At 33.4% G+C, this 21,055-nt stretch overlaps 1 protein-coding gene across 4 annotated transcripts in view; it reads left to right on the top strand.

The window, feature by feature from the left end:
- The window catches only part of LOC150075877 (uncharacterized), a 506,816-nt gene that overhangs the window by 116,416 nt on the left and 369,345 nt on the right, over window positions 1-21,055 (top strand). For all 4 annotated transcript variants that reach the window (XR_016547834.1, XR_016547832.1, XR_016547833.1 and 1 more), the window contains exon 2: window positions 1,164-1,235. Coding sequence is in view for 1 of the 4 variants with exons in the window: in XM_090387816.1 (XP_090243942.1) it covers window positions 1,164-1,235 (72 nt within the window). In the remaining 3 variants the exon portion in view is untranslated. The remainder of the gene's footprint in view (window positions 1-1,163; window positions 1,236-21,055) is intronic.

The following is a 21,055-nucleotide window of genomic DNA, read 5'->3' as shown; positions in this document are numbered from 1 at the left end:
ATATTGCATCCAGAATAAATTTTAAAATTAGTCTCCATTTTTCCTTCTCTGTTAAAATTGCTTTTTGAAGGACATACCAGAAAGCTCAGAAGTGTGATGTCACGAAATTGGACAGGCCTTTTTAGAAATTTGTAATTGGAGAATTGGAGTTTCTCTGTTATTTTCGAAATTTGTAAAACACTGTTCCTTTCTGATAATTTTTTCTGTAAGTGATTATAAATCCTGAATTTATAATTTTTTTCCCTCTCACAAAATCACAAAAATTTCTGGAATTTGTAGCACATACAAAGATAATGTAGTATTTCCTTTAATAAAATTTTATATTATAAACAAAGAACACAGGTTGACCAGAGGCTATTATCCATGTCGGGCCTTAATCTTCTGACTGGCTGTATAAACAAGTCAACTAGCTTAGTATGTGGGATAAGTAGCAGCATGTTTTATGGGCACCACTTGCATTGTGGAATGTTAATCCCATTAACCCTTAATTCGTGCTTTCTAATTGCCTAAATGCCAGAGGTGGAAATAATGCTTACAAAGTTGTCTCGTAATCAGTTTGTTTTATGGAAATTTTCTTCGTTCTATGGAAACTATCTTAAATGTAATTACCAAAAGGAATTCAAAGAAATTTGCTATAAAGAAGTTTGTTAGGCAGAGGTCTAACTAGGCAGAGGACTGTAATTAAATCAAAACTGAAGCATTACTAAAATAAATAACTGGTCAAGTGCACCCTTAAAATGCTGCATCTCAGGGCTGGAGCTCCGCTCACTACACCTTAGTTCCGGTTCTGATCATTTGCCACTACTAATATGAATACAAAAAAAAAACAAAATCAATAATTCCGGACAAACTGTTACCTGAATATTTCAAAAAATAAAAATATATTTTTTATATTATCTGTTTAGTTTTAAACAATTTTGTTTAGTTTTAAGACTTTTTATAATTAATGTAAAAAGAATTATAGTTTAAAATAAAATGTTAAGACTTTTATATCTATTGTCCTATTAAAATTTTCATTACCTTTATAAAAAACCAAATATATGTCAAACTGTGGGTGGTTGCCTTAGAGATTTACTGTAATGAATATAAGGTATTTGAGTCTCAAAATATGTAAATATCATTAATCAAAGCAGTATACTTGAAAACCGCTTTCTCTTTCTCAGTTGAAGTCTGGATTTGTCATTGCTTCCATACATTGATAAAGAGCAAGAAAGCATCTTGGAAGATTCAGACTGGTATGATTATACTTTCATTACTGATGTATCCTTTAAATTATTTTGCTTTTTTATGAATCTTCAGAAAATTGCAAGAAAGGTAAGGGGCTTTATTATATAATTTTATGTATACTTAAATAGGTGACCCTTCAAAAAGTATGACTATATTTGCCACAAGGATATGAATTACAAAATGGATATTCCTCCAGTATTGAATAATTTGTGAGTTTTAGTTATTCATACAATTGGACTGTTTAAATCATCTACTATCTTTTGTGACTACTTCTGATATTACTGTTATTCACATGTGTTATATGTAATACATCATACATACCTTTTGGCACATTATAGCCTCAGTTGCTCATGCGCCAGTAAAGCCCAAATCCATGCCATACCAAACCATTCTCAAAGTTTCTGATACTTCATCATTTACATTTGTCTCCAAAACAACGTCCAAAATGCCAATAAATATATTATTAACCTAGATGCATACTTTGTTAACAAGAAATGTTATTCTTTGAAGTTTGACTACTGGTATAAATTTTTAACATTATAAAATACGGTGTAGAAAAATTGTCATGCATTGTATAAAACAGGTAATACTGAATTTAATTGCTAAGTGTCCATTGCTGAAAACCACAGTGAGAAAACTACTGTATTTGCTTGCTTTATTAGGAACATTTGTGTTGAGCTACTGTGATTTTTTTTATTTGAAGAGACAGTTCTATCCTTTTAAATCTTTTAATAATTGTAGTCAAGAAGCATTAATTTGCATTTGAGAAGATCTTTAGTTAGAAGTAGAGAAGATTACCCAGACTTGAAGATTATCTTACTATATACAAAACTTTTTACAATTTTGTTAATGGGTACTTATTTTCAAGCTATTGTAAATATGTGTAATTAAGAATACTTATTTTATTTTGAATATTGAGCATATGTATTTTTCATAAACTAATTATACTGTTGCAGAATGAAGGACTTTTTATTCCTTTTTTCACGGGGTAAAATTTTTTGGAAAAACTCCATGTTTCAGATAAAAATAAAATTGTGTAAATGATATTAGCAGTTAGTAATATTTGGTTTTTGTTCTTCTGTATTGTTTTCTTCAAATTTTATACTTTTTGTAATGGGTAGTTAAATTAACTGTACCATTTGTTAGATATGCTTTATAATAGATAAGCAGGTCTTGAATTTATAGGAATCTTCAAGGTGCTGTATTTGTACCTTCTTTGTTTTTTTTTTGAACAGATCGTGTATATATATATATATATATGTTCAGTTTCATAAGCACTTATTTATTCCAGATGTATTCTCATGTCTCATTCTCATAATGGTATATGCTTTGCATAGATTAATAAAAAAAAAAAAAAAAAAAAAAAAAAGACTTGTGAATTTTTCAAATAGGATTGAGAACTGCCGTTATTTACATGCAGAAGTTTTTTCATTTTGCATTTAATATACAGTTATACTAATAATACATTTGTACATTGCAATTTGAGAAGTTTTAGGACCATTTATTACTAGTTTTATGTATGAATTACTAAATTTTCAAAAAACAAAAAAAAAAAGGGGGGGGGGAAAGAAATGTAATTATTGATTATTTTATTGAATAGAATTGGTGTTGATAGTGTTAGTGAATAATCACCTGAAGAACTGTTTTGCATTACATATGAAGGTTACATTTTTTTATGTTAAAGGAAGTAACAGATAAGAACAGTACTAGGGGTAAAAGCAGAAAGGCACAGTAAATTGGTTTTATTAGAGAAATAATTAAATTCTTTTTATGAACTTCATCAATTATCGCTGAGCACTGCTTTATGCACAGTTTTCATTAAATTTTTTTTCAATTAAAATGAGAATAACATGGCAATAATTGTAATAACAGATCACATTGCTTCTCCCCACTTGCTTCTCTGCAAGTAAATTTGTAAATCACTAAATTTGTTAATGATTTAAATGCATTTGTTGTGTATCATGATTTCAAAAATAAATATTTTTGATATTTATTTAAAAAAATGCCAAAAATAAATATTTTTGGCATTCTTTAATAATGCCTTCTTTATCCATGCAGTGTGTGCGTGCAACATGGATAGACACTCATTTATTCAAATAAAAGTAGTTTGTTAGTTTTATAATTGCAGTTGTGATTCATAAGGAGTAGATTTAGGTATTCCTTTTACTCCTAAAGATTAGGAATATGGGCAGTACTACATTAGGGTAAGTGTATTGAATTACATATTATTAAATATCACCATATTTAAATGAAAACAGATAAAATTTTAATATTTCATCAGTGTACTCTAAAGAGGCAAATTAATTGATAAAGAATATTTTATATATAAACTACACATGTTAGCAATAATTTGCGAGATGCTTTGACTTTGTTGTCATCATCATCATAGAATTGGCATCTAGTTCTACTGCTTTCACTTTAAAAGGTTCTATAAAACAGTGGTGTTCATTTCTTCATTCATCTCCATTCAGTTTTGTATAAGCATATATTTGTTTTTCAGATGATGAGGCAGATCATTATCCATGCACCCATTGTGGAAAGTCTTACAAGAATATGAAAAGTTTAAGGGAACATTTTTATACACATATGGATCCAGGATTCCCTTGTCCAGTTTGCAGCAAAGTATTTAGGTCTAGAAAGCTGCTGAAACAGCATCATAAAATGCATGAAGAGAATTCTTTACAGTGCTCTCTGTGTGGGGAAACATTTCGTTGGAGGTCTACTGTAAAATTGCATTTGAGGAAAGTCCACCATATGAAATAATTGCCTCTAAAAATTATTTGTAAATATTTCCTGTATAGTAGCAAAAGGTAAAAAAAAAAGTTGTAAAGTTTAAGAAACTTCACCTCTTTCTCAAATGCACACAAATCACGTATCTACAATCCATTTTTCCCTTTTTGTTAAATTTTTTTTTAGAATTTGCTTGTATTAATATACTACTATTAATCATTCTGCATCATGAAAAATAAAGGTACAAAAACCAATATTTAGTAGTTGTACATTTTTCAAAGATTATTAGTGAAATATGATAATTGAAATAGTGAACTTTTTTATCATTATAATTAATATTTATATAGTAATGATTTTATGAAAATGCTATTTCATTGTGAAGGAGCAGTTTTTAAATTTTATGTATGCATTGTATAATTTCGTTGAAATATTACATGCACACACACCCATGTACACATATTTTCCCCTAGTAGCATAGTTTCTAAAAAACTTTCAGAAGAGCAGTGTAGATTAAAAAAAAAAATCAGCAATCCCTGACCTCTTTTGCAATTCAGATCTGTCAGTAAACACATCTGTTGTCTTTCAAGTATAATAATTCTTATAAGAATATACTATTCTTCAGAGCAAGTTTTACTGAAATATTTGAGTTATTGATACTTTTTACATATCTACTTAGATTAGTAGTATAGTGATTATAGCTGTACTCATTAATCGGTTTAGCACACAGCTTGTGCAGTATTCCAAATTAGCTGAATATGTTTTGAATATTCCTTTTTTAATGGTTTCCAAATTCCTGTTACAGGTAGTGTAATTTTAGCAAGCAGGCAGACATATGCACACATGTATAATATCTTTTGTAACAATAACATTGCATAGATAATTTTTATTTCTTACTTGTATCTTTAGTATTGGAAATGGAAAGAAGTGAAAAACATGTAAATATACATTTTTTATTACATTGAACATTTACAGTAAGAAACTTGATACGTTGCATTCACACATAATTTTATATCATTACCAGAATTTCAATACTTCTTGTATAGATGTGGATGATATTTTTATTGTTAACTTTGTTATTATTTCATTAGTTTCTCTTATGTTTCGATTATTTTGGAATTGATTGTTATACATATTTTGTTTTGCGCTTATGGTAGTAATAACAATCAGACAAATTTGCTTTAGTGATTCACAGGAATTCACATAGATGAATGATTGAAAAAAAGAAAAAAAAAAGGGGGGGGGGGTGACGGCACAGAATTTTAAAACAATTTTTTTTTAACAATTAGTAAATTGAGGATTACTTTCTTCTGTGTATTTTTTGGCAGCAGAATTTCAGCATTCCTTAAGTAATGCTATGATATTAATACTCAAAATAGAATAAACTTCCTCAGCTATAAGTTGCGTCATGAAGCATTAATTTTAAACAAATAATATCCACTGGAAGGTTATTCTGTTGATCTTTAAATATAAGACATGGCTTTAGCATCCTATTTTGAGATTTATTGGTTTTTCATCAGATACTGCACTCTGCTGGAAGTTAATTATATAGAAAGACAAGTAGCCCTCAATTTACTAATTTATTTCACAGGCTGTATAGCTTTAGCACAAAACAGAAGGAACTAGAAAGTTTCTGAAGAGTCCTTCATCCTGCAGTGGATTGAAAATGGTTGATGATAATGATGATGATAGCTTTAGCTGTATTTAATATTTGAAGTTTTATAACTTTTTTCTGTCACATGATAATTCATGATTGCTTCATTATTCACAAGTTGTCAGATTTGCTAATTGAGAATACCCATCTGTGATGAAAGGCCAGTAAGTTTAGAAAAAGTCTATCAAACAGTGTATTTTAAAAAAATAACAGAATCACCTTTCATTAATGAAATTTGTTTATTAATAAATAGATTCTGTATGAAAAAAAAGAAGGGATTATTATTCACAAATTTCCAAAATCCCTGTAGTGAGTTTTTGAAAAGGTGGATTCTGCAAAGTGACTTCCTTTATTATATTTTGAAGTTTTGTAAAAATGAAAACTGTTTGCATACATGCTTTTTAATATTAATTTCTTTTTACTTCTGACTTCATTTCATTACTCATCATTAAATTAAAATTTTCAAAAATAAAACGAAGTAAATAATAATAAAAAAAAAATAACCCCTCATTGTTTTTTCATCAACTTCCGAAAAAACTTCATCTTAATCAACTTCTGGGAAATTTCAGCATTTTTAAGCCAAAATCGGATAGCTATCGATAACTCACAGGTATAATCTCATTGATTTTCAAAGAGATTTTTGTGCTGCCATCTATTAAATTCATGTTAGAAAAACAGATGAGATGGCAGCCTTAGAAAAATTTCAAGACAATTCATGAAATTACATCCAAAAACTATATCAACATGTGGACTCTGCATATTTTTCGAAAAGAGCCCACACATGAAATTCATAGATCAATGTGCTCACTCTCGAAAATGTTAAAAGTTGTACTGCACGAGGCCCTTTGAGGATATATGTAATCTGTTCTTTTTTTTTTGAGTTTTAAGACTATAACATAACTTATGGCATATAAAATTCTGCTGGCTCTAAATATGTAGATGGATAAGATAGTTCTTAATTTGATGATTTATATATATATATATATATATATAAAAAAAATGTTCTTGTTTATACTCTAGCATGACTACCAGGTCAGTCAGTCAGTCAGTAGGCGCCTCCGTAGCCAGGTGGGAAGGGGCAGCAGTGCGTAGCACACGCTTCTTGATTAGACCAGGGTTCGAGCCCGTCACCACCAAATACGGAGGATGCGGAAAGGTCAGGGAATGACCACCGCATATCCTGGAGCAATATGGCCTTAATTGCTAATGCTCCTAAAAACCAAATAACAACAACAACCAGGTCAGTGTAGTTTACAATAAATCAATCAGTACAAATGTTAATCGTATTTAGCAGTCATGGGCTTGAACCCCAGTCCACTCAAAGAGCATGAGTTATTGCACTTGTGCTCCTGACCGCTCGGCTACATCAGGCCATCTAATGGACCATATAGTTTTTGATATATTAAATAATTAAAAGTAAATTTTTTTATGGTTTCTTTTATTTGTAATGAACTATGGGTTTAAGTTTAAGAATAGATAGCAGCTCTGTTAGCTTAATTAAAGTTTTCTTATCATAATTGAAAAAAAAAAAAAAAAAACCAGTATGAATGTTATTTGGAAAAATAAAATTAAGATTTTGATTTGATTTTCACGACCTTTAGTGCGTGTGTGTGTGTGTGCATGCACGCATTGCTTGCTTATGGACAGACAGACAGACAGACAGACAGAGAGAGAGAGAGAGAGAGAGAGAGAGAGAGTTCTGAGCATTATAGTTGTGGTAATATACAAATTTGTATATGCTAAATGTTGTTTTTTATTTCTATTGACGATGCATTAGGTCTACATTTTGAGTTTCCCAAAAATTTTTAACCTTGATGAAGTTTAGAGTGCATTGTTCAAGTGGCACTTTTGTGGATTTCATTGTTATAAACTTTTGTGGATTTCATTGTTATAAACTTTTGAAACATTTATTTTTTATAATAGAAAATTAAGCACAACATGTCTTAGCTACATGCAAGATGCACAGGCAACACGAGATTGTTATAAAATTCTGCCAAATCTAGATTTTGCAGGCTTGGTTCTTAATTAACCATTGCTAGATTTTGGAATTTGTCACAGTTTAGAATGGCAGTCTTATCAACAGTGTGTTACTTTGTCTATCATTACATAACACAATACAGAAAACTTTCATATTCAACTGAACTTGTAACTGATTTCATCAATATCCAATTCATTTTTAATCTGGATATAAATTTGCATATCCAGAATATCTATAAATATTTAATTATTATTTTATTGAATGTGCATCAGATTAGTTTCATGTTATTGTTCCAAAAGTGCCTGGTAGGTGGTGCTATGTCATGCTGTTCATTGTCCCTAAGTGTTATTTTTAAATATTTCTGTCTTCTTTTTGTACTTGGTGGATTTTAGGCTTATGAAGCCTGTACCATTGTTGTTTTTTATTTCATATGGTTCAATCCTAGTTCATTGCCAATTTTTGTAGTCTCTTCCACCTCATTCTCTCTACATGCTCTTTCCATTTATTGAATGTGCATTAGATTAGTTTTCTGTTGTTATTGTTCCAAAAGTGGCTGGTAGGAGGTTTTATATCATGCTGTTCATATTTGTGTATTTTCTATTATGACGGCCTCATCTGTTATAAATGTGAAGCATAAGTGTAAGCCTAATGATCAGGGCTGAATGTATGCCTAGACAATTTTTACGGTTGTCTAGGGCTCAGCAAAGCCCACAACAACACCTGACCACAATTTGTTGCATTAATAATAATAGTATCTTTTGAAAGTTAAAAGGAAAAAAAAAAAAAAAAGCCTTTTTTAAATAAAAAATGGTTTCTGGCATCATTATTTGAAATTTTTTTTACCAGACCTTATATACATAGGGTACTCAGGGCCTGCAAATTTATAAATACATTCCTGCTAATGATAACTGAAAAAGTAGAAATATAGTAATAAGTAAGACAGGAAAGGGAAGTAATAAGAAAACTTATGAAACAATATGACAAGTTCTAACAGTCTATGATACTAATGCACAGAAACAAGATTCTATGAAGTTTGCTGCTGCCTTCAGTATTAAAAAGATGTTGGATAAAAGAGACATTCTGCAAAATCGGGACATGGTTTTATACAAGTGCTATGAGCCTGGATTTCAGAGAATGCTTTGATCTTTGGTTGAACTCTAATTCCATCTCTAATCCTTCCTTCTCTGGTCAAAGCACAGTGCAGTGTTTATATGGTGTTTTTTTGCTTGAAAGTTGATACTTAATTATGGTTGATTGTGATTAGAGTAATTCATAGGTAGAATGTCAAATAGTTACCCCCCCCCCCCTATATCTGGGTTCTACTTTGTTTTTACTGTAATATATACCATGTGGTTTTACATATAGTTGGAAAATATACACAGATTAAACCTACTGTACCAGGAAAAAGATATGATACTATTAAAAAACCAAATATTCCTTGTTTCTGAACAACAGAGTGTGATTTTGACAATTAAAGTGATTAATTTCAATTCAAAATTGCTGTCATGGTACATGGATTATTACGGGTCATCAGTTTCCCTATTTGCAACAATATTGCTTATCCTGGTGAAAATCAGGGTATATTCCTTTTCATACCTATGAAAAGTTTACAAATAACTGATAACTATTGTATATGGTAACCAGGAGCAAAATGCTGGGAGATTGTAAGAAAACTCAGTTTTCTGGTTCACTGTTTTAAATTGATTTATGGCTTTTGAAAACTTTATTTCTGAAGTCATTTATTATTTATTTTTGGAAATTATGCAGCTCTTTGTTGCTTAATTTTATTGCAGCTGTATGTAAAAAAATTTTTGTGAAACTACCATTACACATAATGAGGTTGAGGTGGGGGATCATTGCATTTTTGATCACTTATTTTTATTTAGGCTGCTGACAAAATAAGAATGGTAAATATTTGTTTGTTTTTAACATGGCTTAGCCTGCTGAGATTTTAATTCACTCCAAGTCAAATATTATTAGTAATAACAAATGAAGCAAGCTTATACAACATTAGCCAAAAAAAAAAAGAACTCATCAATATATATCCCTTTTAATAATTTGTCTAATTCTTCCTATTTTTTTCCTACACTTCCATAGCATAATGGAACAAAAATCAATTATATTCTTGCTAAAAGCAAATTTTCGCACCTCTATCCTGTAGCCATCATTTTTCTTTTATGTTTTTGTTCCCTTATGTCTGTTGTCCAAGAAAGAGTAAGGATGCCACTAGCATTTAGTTTACTCAATTCATTTATGGCTCAATTCATTATTTCTTAAGGTCTTCACTGAGGTCTTGCAAATTCCTAGTTTTCAAACATGCAGTTTGCAGAATTGAAGTCTATCATTGTAAGATTATACCCTTTTTGTATACATGACTAATGTTGTTGCTGCTCTTCAATGCACTTGTACCAACTGATCAATTGTACCTTCCTAAAATGTGGCCTCCAGACTGGTATACAGCATTAGCATTAGTAGGGCATATGATGCAAGAAAGCAAGCTGATATAGCATCAGCCAAAAAAAAAAAAAAAAAAAAAACACCCTCTTCCCATTTCTCACATCCATTCATTCTAAATGTTTGTCTAGTTCTGACTTGAACTTGTTTAAGTTGCTGACCTCCACCACGACAGATAGAAGTTTGTTCCAACTATCAACCACCCGCTGGCTAATAGCGAATTTCCACACATCTATTCTGCAATTGCCTTACCTCAGGCGCCTCGGTAGCCAGGTGGGCAGGAGCAGCAGTGCGTAACACACGCTTCTTGATTAGACCGGGGTTCGAGCCCGTGACCACCAAATACGGAGGATGCGGAAAGGTCAGGGAATGACCACCGCATATCCCCGGAGCAATATGGTCTTAGTTGCTAATGCTCCTAAAAACCAAATAATAACATAATAGCCTTACCTCAGTTTGAATTTATGCCCCCTCAGGTGATTAATGCCCCCTCATCTGAGCAAGAGGAAGAATCCCATTAGCATTGAGCTTGCTTAATCCATTCAAGGCCTTATATACCTCAATTAGATCACCTCGTAGGTGCTAGTCTCCAGAAGCTGCTTTAAGCCTTTCTTGGTAACACCAACCTTTCATTCCAGTCACCAATCTTGTTGCCCTTTTCTTTACTCGTTCCAGCAGCTCTACATCCTTCCTAAAATGAGGAACACCTTCCCGCTCAAGGTGTGGCCTGACCATTGCCTTATACGAGGGGACAATCACCACTTTATTCCTGCTAGCAAAATTCCTGTATATCATTGACAAGACACCATAAGCTACTCTTGCAGCCTTTTTGCCCTGTTCAGAAAACTTCATATCTGACTGCACAATTACCCCCAGATCATTTTCATTCTCCACTACAACCCAGAGCGTAGTACCACCCAGTTGATATGGTACTCTGGTGTTACTGCTACCCATATGCAGTACTTTACATTTGTCAACGTTAAACTTCAGTTGTCACCTCTCAGCCCATCTGCTCAACTTTTCCAGATACTGTTGCAGTAGTGTACTATCATTACTGTCATTAACAACCCTGCGAACCTTCATATTGTTTGAAAACTTAGACATTAACCCTGTTATTGTTATACCTTCATCAATATCATAGGTAAATACTGAAAACAACAATGGGCCAAATACCAAACCCTGGGGAACTCCACTAATAACATTAGTCCATTAAGAGCAGTGTCCATTGATAACCACTTCTTCCACTCAACCATCCTTTTATCCATTGTAGCAACTTGCCCTTAATGCCATGCTGCTCCAATTTGTACAGTAGTCTTCCATGTGCCATTGTATCAAAAGCTTTTCTCAAATTCAAGTATATGATATCAAAATTATTCTTTGCATCCAGTTCCTTTGTCACCACATCATAGTATCCAACCAAATTTGTCAGACAAGACATCCCCTTAACAAACCCATGCAGTGTCTGAACTATAACTGCAGTCTTGCCTAGATAATCCTGCATTGCTTCCTTAACCAGTCCATTATTTTTTATGGAACAGAAGTCAAACTAACAGGTCTATAATTACTCATGTCACTCTGTGATCCCCCCCTTGTGAATTGGGGACACATTTGCACATCTCCAGAATCCAAGGGGACCTCTCCAGAATCCAAGGAAGCTTTCTTAATTATGGCTAAGGGTTTGCTTATTTCCTTTGCTGCCTCCTTTAATATAACTGGATAGATCCCACCCATCTCAGGTATCTTCCTTATGTTTATCTTCAACAATTTCTCCTCCAGTTTGCTCTCAGTTATTACAAAATCCCCCCCCCACCCCTTTGTGAATTGGGGACATATTTGCACATCTCCAGAATCCAAGGGGACCTCTCCAGAATCCAAGGAAGCTTTCTTAATTATGGCTAAGGGTTTGCTTATTTCCTTTGCTGCCTCCTTTAATATAACTGGATAGATCCCACCCATCTCAGGTATCTTCCTTATGTTTATCTTCAACAATTTCTCCTCCAGTTTGCTCTCAGTTATTACAAAATCCCCCCCCACCCCTTTGTGAATTGGGGACACATTTGCACATCTCCAGAATCCAAGGGGACCTCTCCAGAATCCAAGGAAGCTTTCTTAATTATGGCTAAGGGTTTGCTTATTTCCTTTGCTGCCTCCTTTAATATAACTGGATAGATCCCACCCATCTCAGGTATCTTCCTTATGTTTATCTTCAACAATTTCTCCTCCAGTTTGCTCTCAGTTATTACAAAATCATATAGCTCCCTGTTAGTGTTTGATAAACGTCTGGCATTCCCCTCCTTGTATAACTCCTCGTGTAAATGTAGATGCAAAATATTCATTCAGTTTATCAACTACCTGAGCAAGATCATCAATAGTCAAACCATCTATGTTAAGTGGACCAATCTGATTCATACCTTTCCTTCTAGAGTTTACATAAGTAAAGAAATCTTTCCTGTTTTTCTTTGCATCCTTTGCTGAAGATTTCTTATAATCTGCCTTCGCTTGCCTAATCTACTTTCTGACTTGATTACAGACTGGCTTATATCTGCCATAGGCTTCTGTGTTGCCTGATAATTTATATGCATCTCATGCATTTTTCTTTTCTGCCACGGGCTGCATTAGTTCATCTGATATCCATTTAAGCTTAAACCTTGAACAGTATTTCTTAGTTGGTATGAAAAGCCTAGTACCCTCCACGATTAATTCCCTGAAGGCCTCCCATTTAGAATTCACCGTTGTTAACATCATCAGTTGATCCCACTATATAGAATTTAAAAACTCTCAAAACCCTTCTCCTTACCACTGATGGTAGTTACATCTTTAAGTAAATCCCACATCAGTACACTGTGATCACTGCCATCTAGTAGCTCCTTTATCTGCAGATTCTTAATGCATGAAGAATCAAGGGTATTGTTCCCTCTTGTTGCTGTCTGCTGTAGAAAACAATCAGCCAATAAATCCACAAAAGTCTTGCTAGTGTGCGTGTGACCAACCCACAAGTTTCAGTCAATATCTGGGAAGTTAAAATCCCCCATTATAACACAATCTGATTTACTGACCCACTTTATTTCTCTGCACAATTGCTCATTGTACTCATCAGATTCATTAGGCCTATAACACACACACACTCTTATTTTCCCTTTCTTAGTGCTTATGTCACACTACATTGACTCAACATTGCATTGTCCACTAATTGGATGCACTTCCTTAGATTTTATGCGTTTTCTTAACTAACATAACCCCTACTCCCTTCCTGTCCTGTCTATCCTTTCTGTACACATTGTACTCCCCCAAATTCCAATTCTGCACTTGTTATATCCGTGTGGCACCATGTCTCCGATATCCCAACAATATCTGCTTTTGATGTCCTGAACTGCACTTCAAATTCATAAAATTTATATATCATTCTCCTCCAGCATTGGTGTACATGCACGCCTATTCTTACTCTTAGTTACCCTAACACAACCCATGTATTTACTTGTTCCATGATAACTCCCAGCAGCCCTTGAAATCCCCAGTACCTTGTTTTGTAGGCTGCTGCTCCTTCCAATGGAATCAGTGCAAGAATCACTTTCACCTCTGCCTGTGGCTACCATTAATCTATTAGTCTGTGAATCCCCCCCAAACTAGCAGTTTTCTGACCCACCTAACACTGCCTCGATAGCATCAGCAAATATTCTTGCACCCTTTCTAATTAAGTGTATCACATTGCTGAGAACCAATCTCTCCTGTATTCAGGATGTATCATAACCATTGCCTTATACAGTGGGATAATCACTTCCTTGTCCCTATTGGCAAAATTCCTCTGTATCGTTGACACCATCCTTTGCGTTGTCCTATCTGCACTTCTTAGAGAATCGACCTAGGGGTAATTGTACAATTATCCCTGTACTGTATAATTTCCCCTAGATCTCTTTTGTTCTCCACCACCCTATTGGTGGTATTCTGGGATTACTGCTACCTGTATGCAGTACTTTGCATTTTTTCAATGTTAAACTTCACTTCTCACTTCTTAGCTTATTTTCATAATTTTTTTTGTCTTATTGCAGAAGCATGCTTTGATTGCTGTCATCACCCACTCTGCTAACCTTCTTAACAGCTGCCAACGTTGATGTTAAACTTGATATGCCTTCATAAATTATAAATATTGAAAAAAAGAATCCAACACTGAATCCTGAGGAACTCTACTAAAAATATTAGTTAAGAAGAGCAGTGCCCATTTATAACTCTGCCTTTTGCCACTCAATCATCCTTTTGTCCATAGCAGCGACTTGCCCCTAATGCCACACTGCTCCAATTTGTAAAGCAGTCTTTTATCTAGTATATGATGTCAAACTTATTTTTTGCTTTCATTTCCTTCGTTATTGCATCATAGCAGCTAATTAGATTGGTCGGATAAGGTCTCCCCTTAACAGATAAAATCCATACCCTGATTTCCACATAACTGCATTCATATCATGACAAATCTGCATTATTTCTTTAACAATTGATTCCATTATTTTCCTTGGAGCAGAGGTCAAGGAACATAGGTCTGTAGTTACTCAGTTTGCCCTTTGATCCCAATGTGTGAATATAAGAGGCATTTGCACATCTCTTATCTATGGGGACCAACCCTGAATTCAAGAATGCTTTATAATTACAGCTTGCTTACTTCATTTGCTGCTTCTTTTAATGTGATTAGATTCAACCTCAGGTGTCTCATTTACTTTTAACTTCAACAATTTCTCTTCCCATTCTCTTCCCGTTATCACAAAATCATCTAGCTCTCATTTATAACTTGATATAGTTTTGGTATTCCCATCTCGAAATACTTTATTCATGCATGAATGTAGATGCATATTTATTCATTATGGCTTTGTTTAGAGGTGTCATTATTTTTTGTTATCAGTGATCAGTCACACTGCACTTTTTTTTTTTTTTTTTACATTAGAATTTTATTCACTGATTACCAAGTTAATGTACAAAAATTTTACACACCACAAAGTTGATGAAGCGATTTCCAGCAACACATTCAACCTGTATATAAAAAAAAATTATAATCAAATAAAAGAGCTCATTTTCAAATTTGAGGTACAGTTTGAATAACAATAGCTATATATATATATATATATATCATAGAGTTTGAATGACATTAAGAAACACATGTTGCTTTTTGAAGCAGCATATTTCCCTTGTAGGAGAAATATTAACAGAATGCTCTATTCAATAGGTATGGTACCATACCTATTGAATAGTGCTGGTGCTTCTCAAGAAATTGATATTTAGTTTTAGTATTGGCAAATGATCCAAGCAAGCTTATACAGTATCAGCAAAAAAAAAGGAAAAAATCCATATCACCTGTTCATCTCCTCTAATAGCTTGTCTAGTTCTTCCTTTAATTTATTCAAACTAACCACTTCTGCAACACTAGATAGAAGTCTGTTCTAATAATCAACTACCCACTGGGTGAAGGCAAATTTCCACACCTCTATACTGCAACTACCCTTCCTCAATTTGAATTTATGCCCTATCATGTGTAGGCTGAGTAAGAGGCCATTAGCACTGAGCTTAGTCAGTCCTTTCAAAGCATTGAACATCTCAATCAGATCCCCTTGCACGTGATAGTCTCCAGATGCTGCAATTTTCGAACGGAAGCCTTTCTTATTAAGTGCAATCCTCCTTTGTTCCCCACCAATCTCATTGCCTTTCTCTGTACCTTCTCCATCTGTTTGACATTCTTCCTAAAATGAGGCCTCTTGACCTTATTGCCTTATGCAATGGGATAATTGCCTCCTTGTCCTTGCTGGCAAAATTCCTGTATATCATTGACAAAATGATATACAGGAACTTTGAGCTGTCCTAGCAACATCTGCACTGCTCAGAGAACATCATGTCTTACTGTGTAATTACCCCCAGGTCTCTGGTTATTTTATGCAAAGAGCATCACAGAACTGTTGTTGTATTTCTGGTTTGCTGTTAAAGTACAGGACAAATTCATAATGAACACTGTCCTTACGGGTCAAAAAATAAGATAAACACTTTTCATATTTGATTGAGGTTGCCTTGTTTGTTTTGAGCTTTGGAGAAGGTGAGGCCTTCGATTCTGAATACTAGGCTTTTGTTTCAAGAGAAGATATCTGTTCTCTCACAGTTTGTTCACCAGTAATGAAAGAATAAACAAATGTGGGTCAGTGGGAACATGTTTACGAAGGTCCTGTGATCAGTGAGGGTGCATGGTGCACACTTGGTTGAAAGGAATTGCTTTCCTAAATCTTCTGTTAAAATTCATTGGTATGTTACCATAAGAAATAGCAAATACACTAACATCTGCTTGCAGAGAGTTAAGTGTTAATTGCTTTTGATTAGATCATATGTAATAAAACCATTGGTTTTTGAATTTGATGGGAGGCAGAGCAAGGAGTGAGGATCATCTTCTTGGACAAATGGCCCCTGTTTAAATTTTGTGAAGCACTAGAAAGTCTTGAAATAATACATGGCTTCTCGAAAAGCTGTTTGGGTTTTTTGTTGCACTTTTACCTAATTTGCTATAAAATTTGATGCATATTTGGCTTCCAGCAAAATTTACCATTTTAAATGAAGTGAACAGTGAAGTGAATTCATACTGACAGCAGATAAATAGATGATTTATGCATTAATATGCCTAGATGAGTCACTGAACATGTTGCAATAAGTCATTGCTACAGTGCCACAATTTCATGTTTCAAAATCATTAAAAATCCTTAAAATCATTCAAAATTACAAAAAAGTTTCACAAAAGTTTTTTTGTGAAACTTTTTGATCATGCCTTGTATGTTTGTGTGCATGTATGGAGAGTCTGCTGTGCTGGCTGTTTCATTTCTCTATGGTGTTCCATAATTTCGGAAATTTTATTTTAGTGTTAGTATCAGTATTATAATGGCAAATGATGTAAGGAAAAGCAAACTTTTCGTACATATGCCAAAACACACACACAGAGTATACTTTCAATTAACCAGCCCCTATGGGACCGGACCTCAGGCCGAATAAACAAATGCCCAGTTAATCCGAACACAAAAAAAAATACCATTTATAGGTTGTAAATTAAATAAAAAATGTATACAGTATATTGTATATAAATGTTTATTAAACATTTACTTAGAAAAAAATCAGTAATCTCCATTTGTCTTTTTGATTTAAATTCGTTTTGTGAAGCAAAATCACACTTTTTCATAAGACATATATCAATAGTAGATGAATTACCTTGCTGTTTGATATATCTTATTGCAGTTTCAAGCGCTTTCTTTCCTTCCAAATTACTTATTCTTTTGTCATTTTTATCTCCGCTCATAGCTTCTGGGTTCTCTGGTTCTTCATCTTCCTCCGTTTCTCCTTGACTAACTGCTTCGATAATTTCATCGTCTGTTAACGTTTTATTCTCTAGAATGTCATCACCTACAAGCCATTTATCGATGTCTCCTTCTTCAAGGTCTTTGAACTCTGCTAATTGTTTCAAATTGTTAAGCAGAGCAATGTTGTCATGGTCTGTCAGATCCTCAGCGCACGGCTCTTTGTCCAGATCGCAGTTTACAGTTAATTTTTTGACATCAGGCCATAGTTTTCCCCATGACCTCACAAACGTTGATGCCAACATGTAAATCACATCCTCAATGTTAATTTTCTTAAGGGCCTCAGTGAGTTCTGTTTCTTCATTGGCGGTCTTCTCAAAAATTTCTGAAAGAAGTTTTCTTCTGTAATGCCTTTTCAGACTAACTGTCACACCTTGGTTGCACCATATTGATGTCATCAGAAGATAAGTTGATGGGATGTGTTGGAGTGCTGTCAAGGACGAGAACAGCCTTGAGGGGTATTCTCAAACGCATCGAATGTACCTTAACTTTTAGAACATAGGTTCCCAAACTTATTTGTCCTACCGCCCCCTTTCCAGGAAAAAAAAAAAATACTCAGCCCCCCCCCCGGAAATCTACCTTCTTTAAGCGAACAAACAGAAAGATATAGTAAAAAATTTGCATTTTTTATGTATTTATACCTACGTCTTAAAACATAGTAAATAAAGATGTTGTAAATAAGACACCTTGAAGCTTGAAATTATAAAATTATTTATTAAAATCAACCATAGTAACATTTGCATTACACACAGAAAATTAAGATAACGAAGGATAATATGAAAATAAAAATTACGAATAACATTAAAAATGATCCTAATGAGAAGGATGAACCTGGTGCGCTGCTATCAATGTATTAATCCTCGGCTCTATTTTTGTCAGCAGTATTCCTAAATCACCGCAATTCGCTATTTGCAGTCGGTTTCTTTTTTTTGTTAACAAATTTGTGACCACACTAAACCCACGTTCCACTAAATATGATGAAGGAAATGCAATTAAAAATTTTTGTATTATAGCCCATAATCCAGGATAAATAAACTGTAGGTATCTGCTTTTGCAGCCAGAATTGTTGGTAGCCGTCTTTGAATTTAAATTTCAATTCTTCATTTGTTGTTACCTCTATCAGTTCTTGTTGCAATTTTGGAGATGCTTCTGTGTTTGTACTTGAAAAAGGATTCAGAACCCAATCGGGTATGTTCATTTTTAAAATATCTTCAAATCGTTGATTGAAGTCAGAATAGAAAGCATCCAAGTGCTGACAATAGGTAAGTCTGTCTTCATCATATTTTTCTACTGTTGATAAATTTGGAAACTGGCTGAATTCCCCTCTTCCTAAATTTTGTTTTTGTACAGAAGAAGTTTTGCTACAAACGCAGAAATAACAGCTTTTGTTTATATTAAATTCAGCTCATCGCCTTGAAGTTGTAGATTTGTTTCATTAAATTTGTTAAACAAGTCTGTCAAATAAGCTATGTCATTTTTGGAATCAATCAAGTTGACTCGTAAAGCATCATCTTTGTTTTCTAGAAACTCTAGCATGGAGTTAAAGAGATTATAAAACCGATTCAAACAGGTACCTTTTGATAGCCAATGAACTTCTGTATGAAGCAGAAAACGATTGAATTCTTCATTGATTTCAATACAAAGTTGTCTAAACAATATGTCATTCAATGAATTGATTCTGATTTTGTTGATTGCTTTAATGACTTAATCTAATGACCTATGTAGGCATTCACTCAGATTTTTGGCAACTAAATGTTGACGATGGATGACACAGTGTACAGCAAATGCATTCAGCACCGCCTTTTTTAAATATGCAAGAAACTCCTTATAGCGCCCTATCATTGCTGGAGCACCATCAGTAGCACTGACAAGATATTACTCAGGGGTATTTCTTTTTCTTTAAAAAACTCTTCCAATGCATGAAATATCGATTCTCCTTTAGTATCAGTTTTCAAATTTTTAGCAAATGATAATTCTTCGTAAATTTGTTCTTCTTTTATGAATCGCACGTATGCTAAAAGTAAGGCTTCATTTCCTGGCAAAGTTGACTCATCAAGCTGTATAGAGAACTGGGATGTTTTTAAATACTCACATAATGAGTGTTCAACATCTTGAGCCATTTCATCAATTCTTCTTTGCACTGTATTATTGTTCAAAGAAATTTTATTGATAACATCAGACGCTGGCATGTACAGCATAGTGCGTATTACCTCACTTACAGCTGGTACAATTAGTTCTTCACCAATAGTTTCCGGTTTTCCCATTTTAGCAATCTGTAACGAAATGTTGTAAGAAGCACGCAGCCCATCGTCGTCTTGTTTGGATGCTGTTGAAAAGAGTTTTACCAATGTCGATTGTTTCAAACGTTTTTCTTTAAGTGTTTGAAAATAAAATAAATCCTTATCTTTTTTATCAGCATGAACTTTTGTCAAATGTTCTCGTAGTCTTGAAGGTTTCATAGCTTAATTTGATACAACTCTTTCACAAATCAAACACATTGGTAATATATTGTTTGTAGGCGACTGAATAAAGCCATAGTTCAAATATTCAATACTATATTGTCTACATTTTTTCTTAGATTCGGCCATAATATTATCTGTAGAAAAAAAATTATATAATTAATATTTCTCTAGTTGGAACCAAAATTCTTTGCAATAGTTGTTTGACTTATTAGAATAGTTTCCACGACATCAGTGGTTTTTACGTAAGACGGCAAAAGACAAACAAACTAAAATACTAATGAAACTAATAAACCGGGTCTTGTTCTTTGCTCAGCATTAGGTATATTTATTTGATATTAAATTATCAAACTAAATTTATCAAGAAATAATTAATTTAAAAAAATACATTAATATGCAATTAAGAATTGGTTAATAGTTTTTATTCAATTTTCCGTTATTTATATAATTGTTCCTTATTAACACATGCCTTATTTACCAATTAACACGGATGATTCAATTGACAGAAATAAATATTAATGGTTAACAGTTTTTTTTATGATTTCACTCCTCTGACTTCATTAATAATGCAATAAAAATATTTTATTATTAGTAAACACTAGAAGCCATAGAAACGTACAGTAGATATGTAAGAAAATGTATAAAAATACTCACATGTAAGTTGCTGTTTTATTGAAACAACAATAATAAAATTTGCTTTGTATGTGATCCGTAAATATCGAAGTTATCAAATATGAATTAAAATTTTTGAATTGAATACTATTACACTTGCACTATTGTTAACTGCTTGTCATACAATTCAAAAACAATCTAAACTAGATTTCATACATGGCGCCTATTTATGGTATCGTATTCTCAACAAGTCATTACACGCACATATTCTTGTTGATGTAAGCTGGACTCACTGACAATGCCCGACACGCTCGCCTACCTGTACTTGCTTGTTAAGACCTGTCGGGGGACTTGACGGCCGATCGGTTATAACTTGCATTTTGTGTGTTTACCTGGAAAATAATGTTACATTATGTTACACAACAAGTGAAACATGTACGAATAGTTTTGGGGGTGCACCCCCATGTGAGCCCACACATGAGCATTGTGCTGATTGAATAAGCCTCATCCGTGAACAAAACATGGGCTGGAAAATTCAAGTCTTGAACACTTTGGAGAAACCACCGTGCAAAAGACACACGTG

The sequence above is a fragment of the Mastigoproctus giganteus genome, chromosome 13 (assembly GCF_048544385.1).
Source record: "Mastigoproctus giganteus isolate SK-2022 chromosome 13, ASM4854438v1, whole genome shotgun sequence".
Classification (NCBI taxonomy): domain Eukaryota; kingdom Metazoa; phylum Arthropoda; class Arachnida; order Uropygi; family Thelyphonidae; genus Mastigoproctus; species Mastigoproctus giganteus.
This window is presented reverse-complemented; position numbering and strand designations above follow the sequence as displayed.